Genomic DNA, 23,020 nt, shown 5'->3' on the forward strand with positions numbered 1-23,020 from the left:
GTGACGAGGACCGGTGGATGTGTGGCGATGAGGTGGAGGGAAAAAAATCCTCTCTAGGTGCGGGCGCGGGGCGGGAACCCAGGGTTCCCTGGCTCCCGCGCCGGGGTAAGAGGCGGGAAAATTCGTGGGGCGACCCCTTATCAGCGGACAAAGAGGTTCAGAGGCAGACTCGTCGGAGAAAGAAGAGAGGAAGACGAAAGCGGAGATAGAGAAGGATAGATAGACGCGAAGGAGACGGGAGATGGACTGAATATTTTGAATCTGGAAACCTGTTAGAAATCAGCTCCGTTTCTCCCCATTATATGTTTTTTTTTTTACTTTGGAGCGTGAAAATATAAAAAGTAAAATGTTATTGGGAGGGTTGAATTTGGTGTATTTGAGATCTGTCCTGTCGAGACCTGTCCACTTCGCAGTGTTTTATTGTATTCCTTTTTTTCTCCTTTGATCGGGTCGCAACCGGATGCTCTTGTTGGCCTGGTGGTCTCTCCTTTTCCAGGCGGTGTTCCCCTAGGGTCCGGACACTTAATCTTACGATGTTGGACCTCTCGGGTCAAACACTATTCCCTTGAGGGGAGCACAATAAGATCCACCACAGAAACGAAAAAAAAATCACCGACCACCAACACAGCGAAAAAAATAGAACCTTTCTGAGTTGCCACAGCGCAGCGGGAGGGTCAGGGGGAGGTGGAATTGCCACACCGTTTTGATAAGGGGCGACGCACAGCGTCCCCGTGTTGGGCGATAAGGGGGGATCACCTCACCTTATCCGGGCCACAGACTTCGCTGCACTCTTGTACCACCTTCTTCCTTCTCCCTCAAAAACCCCTCTGTTGCCCTTCGTGTTACCCCTTCTCTCCGCAATCCTACGGAGGAAAAAAAACCTCCCCACAATAAAAAATTACAGGGGAATCCCGTCCGTTTAACCTACTTATCGATCTTTTCCTTCTCCACACTATGCCACTCTCATTTCTACTTTCATATTCTCTCTCTTTTACTCCCTCAAAACTCACACATACATACACGGTTCACGTACACTCGTATATATATGTACATATATATTTTTTTCTCCATCTCCATTATTTCGCCTTCGGGAATGTTTTTTTCCGTTCTGTCGTAGGGGGAGAGAGCTCCTCCCGCTCTCCCTTTGCTATTATATATCCTTTTCCCTAGCACCCTTTCTGCCGCCCCTTCCGCGGAGAGTTAAGATGTAGGCTGCGTTGTGCGCTCCGTATCCTGTCAGGGGTGGTAGGAGGACCTTGGGTCCACCTCTCTCCGGCAAGGGCTGTCCGGTTTCCCCGCTCCGAGCTATCAGGAGGATAGGCCGCAGTTGCTCCTCGCCTATTTGTTGTGCCGAAGGGTATATCTCCTACCCCAGGGTGGGGACTATTGGTAGAAGATATTGTAGGTTATCCCTCAGTGACCTTTTTTCGCCTAGAGGGCTCCTATCGTCCGAACTAGGGTGCAACACACAAACACTTTGTTTGACACTGTTTTAGTTGTTTTGAGGGTGGAACACAGCTCAGTCGGGTTTGAGTCCGTCGTCAGGGCACCGGGGGGGCGTTTGTTGTGTTCTCCTCTCCCAGGGCGGGAGACTGGCTACCCCGGACACTGCGGGCTTATGCGGGCGGAGCGGTGGGATCGTTGGGCCGGGACCGGCGGCGGCTCGCGGTCGCCATCTTCCGAATGGGGAGCCCGGGATAGGGTGTCGTAGCGAAGGGGAGAGAGCGCGAAAAGCTCTCGGAAGGTGGGGACGGTCCTGTCCCTTCCCCTATATTTCTGCCCCTCCGCTGCTGGGGGGCTTGCGCGGCTGGTCCCTCAGTCACACACACCCCCGCGGAACGGGTGGGGAAGTAGAGCGGGAGCACACACACACACACACAGACTACCGAGAGATCTTTCTGGGTCTGCACGATTCCGCGACGTAGTCCGTGTGCTCGATAAAAGATGGCAGTGCGCGCCGGGCGGAGGAGCGGCGCGCGGGGAATTTCCTCCGTTTCCCGTCAGTTCGCCGTCCTTCCGCCAGGTTCGTCGCGTGCAGTATTTTTAAGCGGGCCACATCCTCCCGCGTTTTTTTTTTTAAGAAGAATTTTTTATTTCTGTGGGACGTGCTTTTTTTCGCAAATTCCTTTTTATTTTTAACGATAGCGTGAAAAAATTGCGCGATCGTCCGTGATCGAGCTTCGCTTTATTTCGTGCCGGTCATCGGAGTTGAATCACGATTGTGCATTCCGCATCATCGGGAAAAATGAGTGCCTGGTGACTGCTTGAGGCTCGAATTGTTATGGCTGAGCGCGATTTTTTTTAAGAGTCGTTGTTAATGATTCTTTAAAATTAACCGGTTCCAGAACTTTTATGTTTTATTGGCATTATCAGGGTCTATTTAAGGTAAAGTATCGGCCAATATTAAAAAATGGCAGTGACACTTATTCCAAATGTAATAACTTGATGGCGAGGGGCGCAATTTGACGCCACATCAAGGTAATGTGAGAATGACTCATGGAGCATTTTTTTCACTAAGATCTATCGCAGTCATTCTCTAATATTAAGTGTGAAAAAAGGGATATCTGCGAAGTATTTTATCTGCAATGAGGTGAGTGCTTCATAGACTTACCGTTGTAACCGGGAACTGCCTGTTTAAATACTTTTTATACCGTAAACCTTTTCTTGCTGCGTTGAAAATCACTGTGTCTCTGCAATGAAATCTAATTTTATACAGCTAAGGGCGAATGCCGTGTCAAAGGATGACTGACCAAGAGATGATTTTATATTGAAATATGGAAAAAGATCATGTGGCCAAAATTAATGATATCCAGTTGATTCTTTTTTTAAGCGTATAAATTACGAGGAAACATTTTTTACTTTTGTATTAATGTTAATGACTACTACGAGAATAACACTAATGTAATGTATGATAATTTTAGCTTTGATGGTTTACAGTAAAACAATCAACATAAGCGATTTACTTGGAACTCACTTCACATGTTCCTTAAAAAGCCTTTTTACTTGGCAACAGTGGAGAGAAATTAGTTCTTCGCACGAAAACATAGTTTATAGTTTGCACGCCCTCCTAACGACATTGAACTGAGCGTTACATACTAAGCTGCACATGAATATTTATCACTTTTTGGTGTGAAAATTTATGCGGGTGCAGTATCCGAAAACAAGAATTACAGTTTAAGTGTTGAGCTTCACATGGGCTTCATTACTTCTGGGTGGTAAGTTTTATTTTGGCCCCTGACATTAAAATATTCCCGAAGGTGCCGAAATGTCAACATTTGGGGTAATCCTGATATTATATATGAATTCACCCCATCAAATGACTTCGAAAAACAATAGTTATAAGTTGTATAGTGTACTCCAAGCCTTATAACTTGCAACTCATCGGTATTTGCTAGTGATGCAAAAGCCACATGATCTTCTAAGGAATACAGGTGATGCGGTTGTTATAAATTCGTATTTAACAACAGTAGCGTGTGCGTATTGCCTGGGAGAGTCTCGATCCCATATCCTTACTCGTGTCTCAAAAGCCACCTTCCAAATAGCTAAGTTATGTGTATTGTTTCCTTTGTACAGCTCCCACCAAACGGTTTTGATATCTATGCATTTCGATTCTATGATTCCATCGTCCGTTTATTGAAGAGATGCAATTCAAGTCCCTCTCAACCGAGCTCCTCAATCGATTATGGACTTCGTTTCGTAAGTTTTAGGCTATTACTTTTAATTAATCATAGATTCGAGATAAGTCTCGTCATGTTAGAAACCGCTTACGTGTAAAACGAAATCGATAATGATTATATATAATTTTAGTTCTTACATATCATAAAAATAAGCGGAACTTAAACCAGAAATCAGATCATGGAATACGTTCTGGCTACATAGTTATTTCAATGCCATTATTCAATAAGTTATTTTCATTTTGATGTAGATGTCATTTAATTTTTTTATAAATAGACATACTTTTTACATTATAATTTGGCTAGACTTTTTATCGTATCAGTATCTGTATGGTGGAGTTGGTTTCTCTAAAGCGTTATCGTTCTTAGACCAATCAAAATTTGGTGACCACTTAAAGAGTAGGAAATTAGTTTCGCTCATACTCACCATTACTGATTTTTTTCTTCTGAGGACAGACTTTGAAGATGAACAGATACTCTTTGACAGTGTCATGTATAATACAGGTCGTCATCGAAATCTCGGTTTTAGACAAAAGCCTTAATGATGAGAGATATTCGAGGAATATAGTTCGCAGCACTGCTCAGAAAGGATGCAGTACCCTAACAGTAGGAAAAATCTAACTTTTCCTCATAAACGAACTAAACAGCATTTTCTTGTAAATTGAGGAAATGTTTGATCCCCCATGTAGTTACATACAGTTTGTGCGTAGTAAGGTTTACAGAAGCGAAACGTTGACTTCATCATTGAAATAGTTTTGAAAGTAGGTATATGTAGCTATCTGTTGTGCCTGGTAATGTTTAGCCCTTGTTTTTCTATGGTGTGAATTGGTGATGGTTGTTTGATCTTTAAAAAGTTCATTTACCTTCTTGTGCTATAATTTATGCTTTGCTCAAGTATTTTTCCATTTTTGAGAATAAGTTCTCCCTCATATCTCGTTTTTCACGACTTGCTTTACCGCTATGAAATATTTAAATAAAGGTAGAGTTATGAGATTAGAAGTCGACACAATCACTAAAAAGCATCTGATGTATTTGTTGTACTCAATAATGCACCAGACTGGGGCAAAAGTTCATATTCTATGTTTTGAGAAGGATTGAATCTTTTTACATGCCTCGAATGATAAATTATACCTTAATTTCTCAAATTTTAGTGATTATTATATTTTTTTACTCAATTTACTCGCACTAAAAATTATTGGCTAATTAAAAATTTGGATATGGACTTTAAATTTTCCAGATTTCAATTCGGGCAACGCCCTTCTGGATCGATAGTGATTATTTTTTAATAAAGTGGATCTTTTAGATATGTACGTGAGATATCTGCCGTCTAGGTGATTAAAATCAGCTTTGTTCTCAACTTCCTGTTGTTGATTGATACCGTAGTGGCTTTTAAGAGCGATTTCCTGGAGTTGATGGCTTGTTTGGGGATCATATTCTCCGCTGGATGTGTCTGGTTCTTCGCAGGTCTAAAGACTCTGATAAAAAGCACATAAGCCAATAATGATTCAAGGATAAGGTTTACAAAGTAATAATTTATCTTTTGGAGCCCTTTAATATAGTTAGGCTATGATAATTTTCTCTCTGTTTAGTTTTAATGAAACCGAATTTCGTTAATTCATCAACACATAATTTTTATTATAGAAATATATTTTTTTACAATACAGGTCTCATTTACATGTTATAAAATACATTTCTAAAACTTATGGACTTATAAATACAAATGAACCAAAGTTATCATTTTCACGTGAAGGGCAAGATGCAACGATCTAGGTAGAAATTACAATTTTCTTTCCAGATTTATTTCAGCTTGCCCCACCAAACAAAAACAATACAGAATAATTTTAGAAGACATGATAATATATATTACAAATATAAGGTCATACATACGAATGATGTCTATGAACTATGCCCACATGTTGGAATTCAACATATGAAGGTTTTGGTTAAAGTGTTTTCATGCAATTGTTTAATCGAGTGAGGTAAGAAAAGATGAAACAACTTTTGTACACTACATGCAAAGAATTTCGACCACTCCGTACCGTCACATGAGGTGGACAACAAATGAAATGGAGAGGTTTGATGATTTAGATTTACATATATCCGACGAGAGTAGCAAAACCATGTCCAGTGATACACCGTCTCCATGTAAGTGTACCAGATAACTAGGAAAGGCTGTATATTTCAAAATTTATACCACTCAAAGTGTGATTTTTGTAAGAGCATAAACATTTGATGATAAGTGTGAAGCACGATCAGAAAGAGTTCGTTATGCTATGTAATCTCGTAGTTCACTATGTATCCTCGAAACTTGGGATAGTCTGGTATATTGTCTTCAAGTACACCTTAAGTGATACCTCAACACGTATTTTTTTCCCTGAATTTTTTTGTCCGAGCCATCATGCTCAAATTAGTCCACTGGAAATTTATCATAATCTTGATGAGAGGGCAGCAGTGTGTCTTTGGAGGAACATGTCGCTGGAGGCAATGCCAGGATAGAGATTCGAGAAAAGTTATTTACGCATTTCACTCATTAATTTCCGCGTCATTCTACTTTTTTCGCGGGATTCTCAGATGGCAACATTTTTTGGTTTGCCAAAATGATATCTTTTCAAAAATAATTGTCATTTTTGTCTGGGTTGACTCTTAGGATTGTTTTTACCTCTTTACAAAATTTTTAATCGCAAGGGATCGTGATGAAAATGCCACAGTTTACATATATTTGCAGTGTTCCATCTCAGAGAGAGATTTAACTTATTGTACCTTCAAAGAAATGGTTACCTTTTTGAAGGTACAAGATCTGCTAAAACTTACGACCAAACGAATCGAAGAAATTATTTTAAACATGCATCATTCTCTTCAGGTTACCCAAAGTTGCTTTGACTACCTGAGAAGTATCCTTTTTTTTATTCCTTCATTCACTCATGCTTTCCCTGAGGGTGTATTTATTTATACTGAAAAAAGTAATATGAATTCCGATGGCACAGTTTCTCTTTTGGCAAACATCAGCTTCATCGTGCGAAGCAGCAAGCGGTGAAAAATGCAAACGAAGAAAAAATGCTAATAAGACGAATTTATTTAAGTCATTTACGCAGAGAAATAAAATTTCCAAATATTGTTATTCCCATATGGGTGCAGAGGCGATATCTAGGATTTACTAATGAAAATATGCGTGTCATTATTATTTTTCATCTCTTTTCATTTCATGCCATAAATCGGGCGATTTCATGTAAAATTCTGAAATATAACTGAATGTGACGTTTGAGTAAGTTGGAAGTATTACGGATCATACGATCATCTCTTTAAAGTGACGACTTATTCATAGGAAAAATATAATTCTCTCCTCAACGAATATAATCAATCCAACGTCTATATTAAACCCCTGCTTTTCCATCGTTGGCGAGTGTGAATGGTATACGCTCTTTCTCCTAAGTCTGCTTTACCCAAGCAATCGCTTGTCGTACCATTTGTCTTGGAAAGATCTCCCTCCTGGTCCTCTTGCTTCCAGCGATCATTCCCTCCCACACGTCATCACTACGACACACGTCCATCAGCCAATGGGAACGCGTAGCTTCAATAGCTGCCGTCCCTCATTGGATCCCCCCTCTATTGCGTCCTTGTCCACTGTTGCCAGATCGTTCCATCACTGCACCTCACAGACGAAATACGTTTCGAACGAGCACGGTGTGTCGTTCCACTTGAGTCCCTTGCCGTCTCTGTTCCAGAGTTCCAGGCAGTGTTCCTCCTCTCCGTTCTCGTAGCGGAAGTTGTTGGGTTCTCCAGCGTTCCAATTGGTGTACGTTACTGGGCGACCGTTCGACAGCCAGAAGAAGGTACCCTCCTCACCCTGGTCGGTGCCGGATGTCCAGAAGTGCTCGAGACCTAGGCCTATTGATAAAGAAGAGAAATTTCGAGATAAATATTCGTATTGTTTGAATTATTCCGGGAATAGCCATGGTAATAACAATAAATATTGTATACAGGATTTTCCACTCTTCCGATTCCGTCGATTCCCGCCGGAAATAGTGACGCTCCAATCGCTAGGATGCTTGTCAATAGCCCGCTAGAGATACGCTAGGCGGCAAATTTAATCGCTCATTAATAGTAATGTGTTTCTACACAGCTGGCATGAGCTTATTTTTTTGCAATATGCATATTCACCGCGTAGCGTATCTCTTGAGGGCTAATACATATAGTCACATGTATCCTAGCGACTGGAGCGCCACTAATTACGCCGACCGGTGGTAGTCAGTGAAGTCGCGGGAATGGAGAATAGTAGGATCTCCTGCTATTATAAACTCTTTGGTGATAACTTTACTAAGTCACCCACAATGCACAAATGTGAGGAAAAATCATCCGCCTTGATAGCGAATCGAACTGGGATTACTCTTTTTCTGGCAGAGGGATTTAGCTAGTTTAGCAACCGATGCATCAATCCCCTCCGTGGAAATTTGTGCGGTATTGTGTTGACCGGTATATTCCACAAATATCCACATAATGGGTTGATGCTTTCGTAGCTTAGCTGGGTAAAGCACTCGGCTGGAAGTCGAGGGGTAATTTATCGTATATCGGTTTGGGCGATTGATTTTTTTCGTCAGTAGAATATCGCACATTAGTACCCTGAAGCAAACAATTCACATGGGATAACTGTCATAATGTCCGTATTGGTGAAGAATGGCGTTGTTATATTTTAATGCTCCGTACCTGGGATATCAGAAAATAATGACTATTTTTAGGATCTCCACCATAGTATTTTATTATTGTATTTTTGATATTTTATATTCCTTGCGGTGATCATTGGAATTATTCCCACTTGAGTAAATGCCCGGACAAACAAAATATAGCGTTTATATATGAGCCGGGGACCAGTTGCATATTAACATATATGTAACAACTAGTGCTATTTGGATTTTTAAATTGGGTTATAATATTCCTTGGAAAATCGGGAAATGAAAAACAAATTCACCACCACCATGAAAGCATCACAACATTTAGTGTTATATATTCCTAACATGTAGGGCTAAGTATTTACTAGAGTATATAGTCATGCAGCAAATTCTAGTCAAGTAGGGAAAGTTAGTTTATTTTCAAGAATTTAGCTCTCCAGAAAAAAAGAAATGTCTTTTTATTAGAATTTTATTATAGCCAGCACCGTGTATGCAACAAATGCCCTTACTTGTGTTCAAGTTAGGGCATTTGTTGAATAATATTCCTTTAGCGGAAGAAGCAAAGTATTTTTATGCAAGATGTAGTACATACGTAATGCAATGCAAGCTATTGTTTAAAACGAAATAGCTTACCTCAGAATTGAGTTAAGTAGGCTTAAATAAATGTAGCTGAAGCCCATTAGCAAATCTCTCGGTGAATTTGAAAAGTGCCATTTTCAGGCTTTATAAAACTCTCGCATTATTTTATTCCGATTTCTCAAAGAGGTGCAATGCCATTTTTTCAATTAGCTGTTGATATCAACTCAGTCACCATGGTAGCACTCTCTAACACTCTCCCACTTTTTTATAAAAAACAATAGCAAATGTTATTTACGGATCAATAAATCTTGCAGTAAGTTATCCCTGAATATTTCTCTCGCTCTCTTTGGTTTTTGAATACGTTTGGGTGGCGGTTGGCGTGGTACTGCCGGTTCATTTCAATCAGCTCATTTAACTATATAAGTTTCAAAAGAGTTACATGTGGCGCAAAATATGCTTTTTCCTTCCAAAAAATCTATGCATGAAAAAAATATTTTTACATAGGCTATTTTAAAATATTTATTTTATCGCAGTTTATTCATAAAATAGATCTGCCATACGGTGAATCTATTAAGAAAAAATATTAATACATCCCCATTTTCATTGGCATATGTCATTTATATCTTAATTACTGCAAAAACATTAGCTGTGTTTTTTGCACCACCCTCGTGGCTATCAGAGTAGTCTTTTAGTTATTTCAGGCGTTGAACATGACCCTACCTTTGGGAACGCTAGTACATTTTGCTGTAGTTGACCCCTTTGACGGTCATTTTACGGTTGCTTCCATCAAAGTCAGCTTTTTGGGTCTAATTTGTAATGGAGACGTGAAATATGCTGTCATTATGGGCCCTACTTTCTACACTATCTTGTTCCCATTTCTCTATGGCCTCTGCTGGCATCGTTTGAGTATAACGGAATTTATTTTGCTTCAAGCTAATTCATTAAATTATATTCCTCCTTCTTAAAGTTTTTTTTAAATCTGAATAAAGTGTTTTTCCGAGTCAAGGATGGCTGTATTCCGGTAGTGCGGCAGGATATGTATTATGGATAAATTTGTCCTAAATAGTTTTGAACTGTCATCTGAGACACTTTTGGAATATAGGTCAGATATTGAATCTTATATTAGGCATATTTGGAGAAGGAAATATTTAAATTAATCTACACAATTGCCCTCGAAGATGATTCTTCAATTGGTTCAAGTATTTCTCATTTTAATTAATATTGTATTTGCTGAATTTCATCCTCAGGCTTCCAGGGTAACTCTTGCCAATATTAGTATAATAACTTTTTAAAAGGGAGAGTTATTAATGGAAGATATTCAAAGCGTTTTCATTTATTTCTCTTTTTCACTAGTAATATTTCCCCAATTTCCTTCCCTAATTAAATTTTGAGTTAAAAATATAAATTGAGGGAGAAATAATATTGACGTGTTGACATCAGATGGGAACTTTGGAAAAAACATTACTTCCTGCTTCGCACCTTTTCCATGTTTTGTTAATTCTTTATCGAATGTTTAAGGACTGCTGTATATTTATGTTACCGTTATTGTTGCAAACCGAGGTCGACGTTCGCAAACGGAAATATTCGCTTTAATACTATCGTCGTAATCATTAATCAACAATACTAACATTGGTTTGACGCAGCTTGGTTTGGTTCTTCCATCATCAATGCTAAGGTTGGCTCTGTTCCTCTCTCATATCCACTAGCCTTTTCATAGCGATGTATATCTTCCGTTTTACTTCCTTTACACCCCCTATCCTATGTATTTTTTGTTCTACCCTGTCATATATTTAGCCGCATTCAATGAAATCAGATGTATTTATGAGTTCATACGTTTGTCTTGCTGTTAATTATATACATATATGATTTTTTTGTTCCACTCTGTCATATATTTAGTCGCATTCTGAGAAATCGACGTATAATGTAAATCTACTTATTCTTGTAATATGTCTGACTCTATTATATTTATAACCATAAATGTTCCTACGGGACAAACTTGTCCCGGAATAATTAATTTCTATTCTATTCTATTCTATTTCTATCCTGTGCAACTGATTCGGGGCTGACCCTTGTCAATCTTGTACAGTTCTAATGAAGTTGATGATTGGTGAATTAACTTTGTGGAAGTTATACATGATAAAATATATAAAATTACTTGGTACTTTCCACACAATTTTCAATGTTTTGCGACCGGTCTCGACGTGTTCTACTTCATTTTCAAGCTAGACTGCCTAGCTTGAATCTGGCGTGCAACGGTCTAGCTTGAAAGTGACGTAGAACACGTCGAAACCGGTCGCAAAACATTAAAAATTGTACTATTATAATTCATTTTCGGGAATACGTCTGCGTGCTATTAATATTTAACTCAACGTTTCGTTCCACTTACTGGGAACGTCGTCAGGAGAATGAAAATATAAACACCTATCATACCGTTGGAAAAACTGGTCCATTGTTGTTAAGGTATTTAAAAAAGTAAATAAAAATAAAATAAAAGCCAACTTCTTTAAAACATCTAATATAAAAAAAAAGGAAGATGAAAGGTGGAATATTGTAATTAAATTTTCGAAATGTATCTCTTCCACACATGGCTTAAATTATATCCATCATCCCTGTTAAAATTCATTGGTCTTTTAGAAATTTCTATCGCCTCTCTAATAAGCCGTGGATAATATGCAGATTTTCTTGCAATGGCTTTGGCCTCATCCAGGAGGATCTTGTGTCCTGGCCCCGACATAAAATGATCGGCGACAGCTGAAGTTTCCCATTGCCTTGCCTTCAGCGCCCTTTCATGCTCTTTCAGCCTTGTCACTATCTTCCGTTTGGTCTGTCCGATGTAACTAGACCCACATGAACACGGAATCTCATATATGCCTTCCATTTGTAATGGGGGAACAGCATCAATGACGGATGGAAGTAGGTCTCTGATCTTCCTCAACGTGCCAAACCTGGTTTCAACGTTGGCTTTTCCAAGGATGCGAGCAATCCGGTCCGTTGTTCCTGATACGTAAGGCAGAACTGCAAAAGCACTTGGTTTTGTTTTCTCCATCGGGGCCTTGACTTCCCTTAAAGCTCTCCTAATGAATGAATTAGCATATCCGCTGTCGCCGATCATTTTATGTCGGGGCCAGGACACAAGATCCTCCTGGATGAGGCCAAAGCCATTGCAAGAAAATCTGCATATTATCCACGGCTTATTAGAGAGGCGATAGAAATTTCTAAAAGACCAATGAATTTTAACAGGGATGATGGATATAATTTAAGCCATGTGTGGAAGAGATACATTTCGAAAATTTAATTACAATATTCCACCTTTCATCTTCCTTTTTTTTTATATTAGATGTTTTAAAGAAGTTGGCTTTTATTTTATTTTTATTTACTTTTTTAAATACCTTAACAACAATGGACCAGTTTTTCCAACGGTATGATAGGTGTTTATATTTTCATTCTCCTGACGACGTTCCCAGTAAGTGGAACGAAACGTTGAGTTAAATATTAATAGCACGCAGACGTATTCCCGAAAATGAATTATAATAGTGCATCTAATCGCTGCGAAAACCTTAAAACTAAAATTAAAAATTGTGTTGAAAGTACTAAGTGATTTTATTTTATCTTCTACAGTTCCATTTTTATGTACTGAAATTTAATTTAAAGCGCATCGAAACCATATTATTTCCAGAAATAATTTTTGCATTGTTTAAAAAATACTTATATCAACGCGAGTAAGGGTTAGAATATATTTTTTTCACACACGTCAGTGAAATTTGTCCTGCTTTCTTTCCCCTTCTCACCGTCTCTATCGAGTCTTCTTCCCTCCGCGTAGTGGTTCCTCCTCTTTCATATTTAATTACTATTTTGACTCATTCCCCAGCGTCTGGACCGCCGGTAATCGAGGTCACGTCTTCATGGCCACGGAGTTATCCCCAAGTAGGATGGGGCGGACAGCAGAGGCCATTGGCTGGAAACCTTTGGCATCAATCGTTTTCGATCGTATTTCGAAAGTTCAATTCGTTTAAATCTATCTCATAAGGAAATTGCGTTGTGAAGCTGTGCCTCAGTCCATCCCGTGTAGTGATGTACCAAATCGATTGATTAAATTAGCTATTACAGCTTTTCGCACAGTTCTTGATCTTGTACTTATATTGCCTGCCAAAGGTTGACCTGAATCAATCACTGGCATATTTAATTTCCATTCAACATAACGGATATCAAATAAAATTTTATCACATCTCCATGCCAAAATTTCTGCATTAAAATTGATAATATAGGAATTCACATCACATTAGAATTAACACAATTCAGTGTTAGAAACCCTTTGCGCCTTTCGTTAAGACCAGGCTAGCTGACCAGATGTTAAAATTAGTTTATTCTGTGTGTTTCTATATCTATTAATTCTATTTAATATCAGCAAACACCGTGAAAATTTTCGAGAGAATGTCATTTTTGGCAAAGTTTTATCTAATATCATGTCTTTTTATTCAAACTAATTCACTACTTTACTAATTATAAGCAACATTCAATAAATAGCTGTAAAAAGATATTCGTGAAAGTTGCTTATTTTTATAATATTTTGGTTATCGATGGTTATTTCTATTTAAAATTTTAGATCCAGCCACGCTGAAAACCTTGTATGAATCTACCCATTTATAGAGCAGAACTCAACGACGGATCACTAAGGTAAGCCAAAATGTCATCAAATTCATCATTGCTTAAAATACAATATCTCCACTTTCATTTTAACACTGTATAATGTTATAAAGACATTTATTTCGCTAATATATCACTCGAAACATATTTACTACAGTAAATGCTTGGAATAGGCTGCGATTCTTCAAAATACTGGACGTTTTTCCATCATTACTACAGTTGTGTTTATGCTTTATTCGCGAGTTCGATAAAATGATGACAAATGCTGCATAATGATTATGATTCATGAAAGTTTGATTTTTTGGCATTCAATTTAAAATTCTCCACTGTACAGTTTAATGTTTCAGCATTTAAAAAATACCCTATATTTGTTTCAGTTCTTCATTTATCAACTCGTTTTGCAGAATAGAAATTGGAGTAGGACCGTGTTGTCTCCATATAATATATACGATTTCAATCAAATTATGGCGGTCGTGTTGGATTTTGGGCCAAGTAATTAATCAGTTCTATTTAATTTAAGCGCGCCTGTCATTCGCATGCTGAAGTTATTAAAAACGACCCCCTTTTTTGCTTTTCGGCTCTGCTATTTCGTTACTTTTTTCCAATAAAATGAACGTAACCTTATCGCATGACGGAAAAAGGCCTTTACGCATGCGACTGCCATTATGACCTACTTCAGTCCGAGGGCATAAATCGGTCAATGATTGAAATGCGACGAAGATTGCGTTGATGAAATGAAAATTAGTCCGCACGGAAGAAGACTGGAAAAATGAAATAATAATCACTCATATTGAGCTGCTAAAAACTCTAGTGAGCGATGCGTTTGAAGTGTTAATTTATGGCACCCAGAGCAATCAAATTTCTTGTTAATTTCATTTATAATTGATTGCCGATATTATGAATCTGCTCATACTGTCCAACCCTTGTGATTTTGCAATTGAGATATTATATCAATTGAAAAGTCATTTTCATTTAACGGATATTTGCTGCTCATTAGAGCTACAAATTCTACCCTCATTACGAAACATGTTGTAAGAATGCTATACTCATTGGTATTTTTCCAGTAAAAAGGCTTCTCGACTTTCCCAAATGTTCTCACAAAGAGATTACATCATAGGTGTGGATAAAATAATTTATTTTAATTTAAACAAAATTTCGCACTTAATGCCATATGCATTCAGTCCAGTGCATGTAAAAAATCAAACAATTTTGCTGCATTTGTTGGTCACTATGACATCATTTTTCTATTTTGGACCAACCAGAGTGTATCAGTGGACATTACCGTCGTCTTGCGGTGCCTTTCTTTTTTAATTTTTAGGTAACTAGTTTTAGAAAAACGCCATCAGGTGTTGTTGAATTTGGCTTTCAAATTTTCATCTGTTTCGGCCTGCGACAGGGAACATACTTTTAATAGGAGTTGATAACAATCTGCAATTATGGAGTAACTATTTTTTTCTTTCTTTCATCAAAATCGTGACATATTTTCATCAAAGTGGTCTTTGATTGGAATCTTCTTTGAATTTTTTAAAAATATTCCTTATTTAATTTATCTTTCAATTGTTTGGAACTCGTCATGTGTACCTACTACGTGTGAATAACATGAAACTGTATTGCTCATTGACATCCCTACATCTCACAAAGTAAACACGTATCTCAATCATGTATCTATTTTACAAATAAATGAACGTTCCAAGTTTCACGTTTAACAGTTGAAAGAAATTAATTCCCGAAGTAAATGGTACGACCACGAATACTATAAAAGAGGATCCTCAAATCTCCCTCTAAATGTGGTGACACCCTCCTCGCATTTTAATGGATTTACAAAAGTCACCACACGCGTCGCTGAGGCAAAATGCGATCCTAGTTTCACGGGTAAATAAGGTATAAGTAATTCTGAGTTTTAACCGAAATTTTTTATGCATAGTTATGTAATCCATCTAATTCATAATTTTTTAATGCTATTCCACGCAATTACAAACATTTTACTGGAAAATATTAGAAAACAGTATGGATCCCATTGTACTCATTACCGCGTAGTGGACATTTTTGAAAACCGATCAAATTGCGACCGAAGTGGCAACAGAAAGTAGCCTACTGTAGGATTGAATTAGGCCTCCTCTGAGCAATCCTCTTGAATACGGCCATGGGGAATTCATTCCTTTCAACCATATATTCATGCTCTTTAAGTGCACTTTACCGTAACTCAGGGGTATAATTTTTCTCGTGAGACTCCCACCCGCGATCTTAGAAGGTACGGTGGCTCTGGTGGAGGGATAAGTGACCTTTCAGGGTTATTGCGTGAGGAGTCGCGGGTAGGGTTGGAAGCGGGAGCTGCTTCATCGTGGGGTGTTTATCCGACTGTGAAAATGCCACTGTCAAGGAATCCTGGGAACCCCAAAAGGCTTCTGCCGTCCCCAAGGACCGATCCAAACTCTAAGCGCTGGGTGCATAGGGGGAGACTAAGGGAAGGAGTCGCTAAATCGCCTCCACGTCCATTGAGAAAGTCATCAGAAAAGAAAATTATGCCATTAATCATCAGAGTTATAATCAGAAAATATAAAAAATAACTTGTCTTTTGTATGAAAAACTCGTGTGTTTAGAAATACATGTCAAAATCACATTAAATACACATCACACTACATTATCATCAGTGCTGTAGTTAGAAAAAAAATTAGGTGGTTCTCATCAAAAATTCCAACAGCTAAACATGTATTATACATCCGGTCACGAACCGATAACCGATACGCGTTTGGATTTTAGGGGGTACGCCGTACCGGCCCAATTACAGCACTGTTCATCATAAATTATTTGCGGAGATGAACGAATACTGAATAAAACGTAAGTAAACGTGTACAGAAGAAAAAATCTCAGATCTCTGTAATGTTGGTGACATTTTCGAGGTAATTCCATGGCAACATTGCCATAGCGCAATATTACGTGTGGAAAAGTTTAACGGCAATAGCTAACGAAAATATCCCAATCTTATTAATACGCTGTCATAATAACTACATCTGCGTATGGAGTTTTCTGTAGTTATCCGCAAGTGGAAGGTGACTAAATTTAGCTCTTTTTTTGTTCTTTCAAATTTGTTAATTTTTTGTCTTTAAAGAAGTAAAGACGTCAAGAAAATTAGTGTTAAGGTGAAATATCTATCCATTCGGCGCTGAATAGGGTTCATTCAGTAAATCTCCACCGCCATTCTGATGCATTTTAACCCGGAACTTCGAATTAGGATACCCACACCCTTTCTACATAGTTTTGTAAAATGCTATAGGATTGCAAGATTAGTAAAAGCCTAAGTTTTAAGTTTATTAAAGTGGGCAAATATAGGAGCTTTCATGAACGTTTATTTTTTGCCAAATGTTTTGAGTAAATTGTTTCACTTTCGGCGGTGGAGGGCGTGGTTTGAGGAATCATTATTTTTTTCGATCGCCCACATTTTTACCTGATAACTTATACTGAAATTCGACACACGCAAGTTATATTACTCTCATTCAATCTAGGGGCTCTTCAAATTAAGAATTTTTCCAAGAAATTTGGCACTCATTTAATTTTTTTTTCCTTCATTATCTTTCATATATATTTCTTAAAATCTAGTCATTGCAGATCTTAAAACTTAGTTTCATTAAACTTTATCTGAATAGAATTTTTTTCTACGAACTCTGAGAGGGTTTTTTCCGTGGTAATACCAAAATGGGTCTTGTAAAGGACTTGCAGATGATACCAAAATGGGTCTTGTGAAGGAATTGTACCTAATACCTAATACCTAATAAATACCTAATTTTCGCTCAAATCAGACTTCTAGCTTAAAATCTATACAACATTCCAGCAGGATGAGTTTATACAAATGGAGTAAAATGCATATTGAACTAATTCTTAACGGTCAATGTGGATTAAATGCTTATTTCTTGCGTATGTATATTCAGCGTCACATTTTTTATGACATTTTATCTGGAAAGTATGTTTTATTATTTAAGATGGTTATAATTCGAGTTTCCGGGATATCCACCCGCAAGTTAATGCACATGTTGAAATTTTACCAGTAACATAGAGGTATACGATGCCTGAAGACTTCTCCTGAAATTATTTATATTGGTCTCAGTCGTTTGAAGTACATGAATAACGATTGGTAAAAGGTATTGGTAGGTTCATGATACTAAACTCAAACCTCTAAAAATAATTTTTCCCAGCTAATAAGATACGAAATCCCGGTAACGCACACACTATATTTTTCTATATTTCTCATATCCACTGCATAACATTGCTACCCTAGCTGCAGTTTGCGGAGCTCTCGTGTTTTCTGGTGACTTAGTGAATCCATTCTCTGCAATTTCCTAATCCGAGTAGATGTCATATATTTGGTCCGAATTACCAAAAAGCTCTCATGCAGCTGGCATCATCCAACAGTTTTTGTAGATATCATTTCGTATTGTTTGGGTTTCATTCAGCCCAATGATCCGTTAGATTTCGAGTGTGCTACACTTCTATCATAAAAGCTTCGTTAAGCCAAACATGGGCTGACAAAATATCTGTCTACCAACTTGTCGAAATTGAGTGTGCAATACATAGTGGTGAAAAACCACCGGCCTTTGCCTGTTATGCTATTGGGAGATATATAAGAAATTAATGGATTGGTGAGAAAATGCATCGAAATTTTGGGCTTCATTCTTATTATACAAAGTGGGCAGATTGCAGGTAAATACTTCTAGAGGATATACCTAAAGACTTCTTCTGGATTTTTTTTATATTTGACTCAGTCGTTTTAAGTACAAGTCTAACAATGCGAAGTAAGTATTGTTATGTTGAGGATGCTGAAATCAAACCTCTAAAATGTGTTCTTCCTAGCCTTGAATACATAGATTGAGATGATGATCATTTACGAACTATTACCAATCAATTGGTAGAAATTGGTCGAAATATTTTAGGGAGTTGGAATTTTAGACACCATAATATTATATTATACTGGGGGGACATACAACAAGAAAATCCTTGGACAGGAGTTATTGGCAAGCAAATAAATTTTCCGGGAAAACAATGGAGAAAGCCCCGGAAATGATTAAGTGAACTGTCCATTACGACCATCAATCAATTGGTTAGCTGCCTGAATGCTGTCGATTCATGGTTGGACCTGCCTAAGTGAAGTATTAACGGCGCTCAGGTTATCTTCTGGGAGGCGAAGTGATTGACTCGTTCGCGATTTGGTCGGGTGGCGATGCTTTTGAAGGGCCTGCCGTAGTCACGGGGATATCACGACCGCGTCCCGGTGTTCCACTTTCAAAAATACCGACGGCTTTTTATTCGCACTCGCTTCTGACGGGATGCTTTGCCAGCGGATCACTAACTCCCTGTCGCGTCGATATTTATTTTGTGGGTCGTCATATGCTCTATGTTACCAAATGCTTTATTATTTTAACGGTCGTATACTGTACGAATGAACGCAGTGCTTTGACTCAGGGTGGTTTACCGAATCCAAACACCTTTTTGTGAGGCTAGATGAGATTCATTTAAGTTTTATGCAAATGAGGATCTCTTTGAGGATAGGTATTAGTTTTATCACTTTCCCGGACCGAATAAAAACCTGTTGTTTTCGGATTCTAAATGCTTGAAATTTACGTGATGAATACATTGCTAGATTTTATCGCACATATTCAGGAATTGAATCCCAATGGAGTTTACGTATTCCTTCAATGTTTTACTCAGTATTTATAATCTTCATACGAATCAAAATATTTTAGCTAATGATATCCTCTTTTATTTCTAATATGCATCTATAAACTTAAAGGAATGGCAAGTTAAGTGCGTCAATTTGATACCCGTCGATTTTTGTGGATTCGTTAAAACTAAAATAATGTTAGGATTTTAATGCTTCTCGACTGCATTTTGAATACCTCGAAGTTTGTAAGAGTTTCTGTAATTAAGTTTTTATCAATAATATTTATGTGATAATAGTTTCACTTCAGAATAAGGAAATTTAAAATGTTTTGAAATGAGTTTATGCCAGTAAATTGAATTCATGCCTGAAATGCAATAATCATTACGAAGCATCACAAAAAATTCGTCGTGCTTTAGCACGATTTATCGCTCATGGTGAAGATAATTTCTATAATGCGGATCATACTCTATATCAAATTTGATTGTTTCATCGCAATCACGTCATAAATAAGTCACAAGGAAAAATTGTACCTATTTCGTAATTGAATCCCGATGGAATGATTTACGTATTGCTTCAGTGTTTTTCTCAGTATTGTAAAATCTTCAATCGAATCAAAATATCTGAGCGAGTAATATCCTTTTTAATTGCATAATGTATCACTGTGGACTTAAATATTTTTATCCGGATAATTAATTAAATAAATCAATCCCTGATTCACTCTGGCAAATCGAGAATTCCATTTCAAGCATTGCTTTAATTTAATCAAAATTATTTTTTAATTTTGATCCCGATTGCCTCTATTCCAATGATGTTCCCTTAAATTATGATAAGTTAACCCTGCTCATATCAGCATTTTACGTCCCAAAAGAAATTCGGAAACTCATCTTGCTGTTTTCACAATCTGTTGTATCAACAGGTATTATTGTATTAAGCTCATTCATGTCGTGCAATCTCGTATCAATGACAGCTTTCATATTTGATCATGCGTTTCATAAAATTTTGATAAATACACCTTGCGTAATTGGCGCAATTTCTATTACCGATATTTGTTGCAGTCTTTCACGTATTGATCTCCGCTGAGTTACTTTATTTAGATATAAAGTCAGTAACGGAATTTATCGCAGTTAGTATCGCAAATCGTTCTCACCGAACCTTTTCTTTTTTTTACTTTTCATTCTTGAATACTCTATTTGATGTTTTTCTCGACCATTCGATAGTTTGTGTTAGCAAACTATCAGTTTCTTCTGCAGTTATTGTTTCGGCAAAAATACCATTGTCATGTGTATTTGGAGCCATTACCATGGACGGAAGGTTGAAATCAAAAGACGGCCAAGTTTAAAGCCATTGCAAGAAAATAATTTTTCAAATTTCAGCGGAGGATATTAATGGGTATTTGGCTTATCTTTGGGAACTTTTTTCCACCAGCATTCTTTCTAACAGCGGATCCAACTCTTAAGTTTCTTGCCTGCGAAACAGAACCATCTTAATGGTTCTGTTCCGCAGGCAAGAAAATCAAGAGACGAGACCTAAAAAAAACATGAGTAGCGGCGTTCTGGCACCCTCTTATAGCGGAATGGGAAGCAGTAGTTTAACATTGTGTATTTATCGACTCTCATTAGGGAGAAAAAAATCGATTTATCGAGATGAGAAAGTCCGAAAGGTTTAAGTGCTTTCATTTCAAGGGTACATGCTTGGGGTGCCGACAAGGGGATTGAAAAAAGTCACGGGGAAAGTATGGGACGTATTTGCCGCAAAGGGTAATTTATTTTCCTCTCCCAATTATCCAAAGCTCACGTTCGAAAGATGAGGAGAGGCGAAACGGAGTGAAAATAAGAGTAACGGCGAAGATGAGACGAAGGTGTGAGATAGTTTCGCTTCGTTACTCGTCCGTATGTTGTTTCTCCATGCCATGGTAACTCTTTGCTCGAAATAAATAACAGTGATTGTAACCGAAATAAAGGAAATATGTTGTTGAAGGCATGCTATGTTACTTCTGCTGCTTAGCCCCATGTCGTTATTTGGATTTTGATCCTCTCGATTGCTGCAATATACAAAAATACATCATTTCTCTAAATAGTAGATTCGTTTTGCTTACCAAGTATCCATATCGGTAATGATATTAATTTCCAAAAAGTTGTTCACTTTTAATAAACTTTTCAATTCATTATTCTTTAAATGGAATATAGTGTACCGGTGAAACTTTGTTTCGTGCGCTGTAATGTTATTCTAGCAAGTAGAAAAGGTTTTTCGAAACTTTTTGAGTATTTAAAATTTGGTTTTATAAATTAAAATCCTTTTTTTCCATATTTTATTTTCAAGTTTAAAGTCAATTGTTCCATTCTAATATTGTTATACGAGGAGGAAATTTCTAGATTCCAAGATTCACGAATAAATAAACAATTGCAGCTAAATTTATGATTTCTAACAGCTGCTGTTTAGGTTGAATTCACTTCTACGCTTTTTCTCTCAAGAAGTCCACCAAGTTATCTAGCATAAATGGCGTTATTTTTATTATTCACCACGGACTTTGCATTATTACTTAGTGGTTCATGTTGGTGAATTGAAAAAAACAGTTACATATTTTAATCTTAATCATAGTTTTTATGAAGTATTAATTAAAATATTTTGGAACCTTGGTGGGTTAACATACTTGAAACTACTTAGGGAGAATGCGGTTCTATCACAGGTCAAAGCACTCCATTTGAGTGTGATCCTGTGGTAACTCCGCGGAATGTTTGCTCCAACTTATAAGTCAAAGTTTTCACCCAAGAAATAGTATGTGAGCCAATAAGCGCAGTCAAGTGGACCGCATAGAGGAGGCCCAATTCCATCCCATAGTAGGCTAATTTTTGTTGCCACATAGGTCGCATTTGAATCGGTTTTCAAAAAGGCCCGCAATGATGATATGTGATCCACTTTACTCTAATATTTTGCAGTATAATGTTTTTAATTCCGAGGAGTAGCATTGAAAAATGAAGAATGAATGTTAAGTTAATAATTCATATATAAATTTCGGTTAAAATCCCTAATTATTTCTTATTTCCCCGTGAAACTCGGATCACTTTGTCCGTCAGCGACGCGAGTGGCGACTTTTGTAAACCCATTTAAATCCGCGCTGGGTGAGAACTCATTTAGAGGTGTACTTGATGATCCTCTTTTCTAACATTCGTGAGTGCAGTACAGGCACAGCTTACAAACTCTCAGTTTTTAGCTATATGTCCTTCAATCCGGTGCGCTGATCAGTCGTTACGGTCTTCTGGCCACGCGACTACAACCACATGCTGGGAAAAATCGGGAGGATAGATAAACCTTTGTCTCGTTACTCGTGGAGTCGGCCTCTATTATGACCTCCTCTCATGCAGTCTAGAGGCGGTAAAGGTATTATGGAGTGGAATAGTCCACCCTTATCGCGTTAGGAGATCTCTTTTATGAGCGGCACTTGTAAGCGAGTGATCGTGAATAATAGAGCCGGTCTCCTGCACCCACTAGTACAGGACGGTGTCGAAAAAACTATAAGTGAAAAAAGAGGGGAGGAGTCGTGCTTGCGAAATGATAAATGGATGAGTCCTGGGGAAAATATGCCGCGCCGATTGGTCGTAACAAGTACGGTTTTCGCGCAGTACGCATTTCACTTGTTTTGGGGAGAGTTCCTGAGAGTTGAACGTTGTCTCTGTTTACGGGAGAGTTTTGTTTTTCTCCCCTCGCGGTGGACACTGGAATTTGATTTATCTCTACCCCCAGAAGTCTGGAGTACGTAACTCATTCTGTGTCGATTGTGAATCTGGATTGATCCACATGTTCCCGAT

General features: G+C 37.8%; 1 protein-coding gene across 2 annotated transcripts in view; it reads right to left on the reverse strand.

The window, feature by feature from the left end:
* Positions 1-5,639: 5,639 nt before the first annotated feature.
* LOC124163756 (C-type lectin 37Db) overlaps positions 5,640-23,020 on the reverse strand; it is a 224,397-nt gene continuing 207,016 nt past the window's right edge. For both annotated transcript variants that reach the window (XM_046540838.1, XM_046540839.1), the window contains exon 4: positions 5,640-7,559. In XM_046540838.1, coding sequence (XP_046396794.1) covers positions 7,315-7,559 — 245 coding nt within the window. In that variant the 3' untranslated portion in view covers positions 5,640-7,314. The remainder of the gene's footprint in view (positions 7,560-23,020) is intronic.

The sequence above is a fragment of the Ischnura elegans genome, chromosome 8 (assembly GCF_921293095.1).
Source record: "Ischnura elegans chromosome 8, ioIscEleg1.1, whole genome shotgun sequence".
NCBI classification, from domain to species: Eukaryota; Metazoa; Arthropoda; class Insecta; order Odonata; family Coenagrionidae; genus Ischnura; species Ischnura elegans.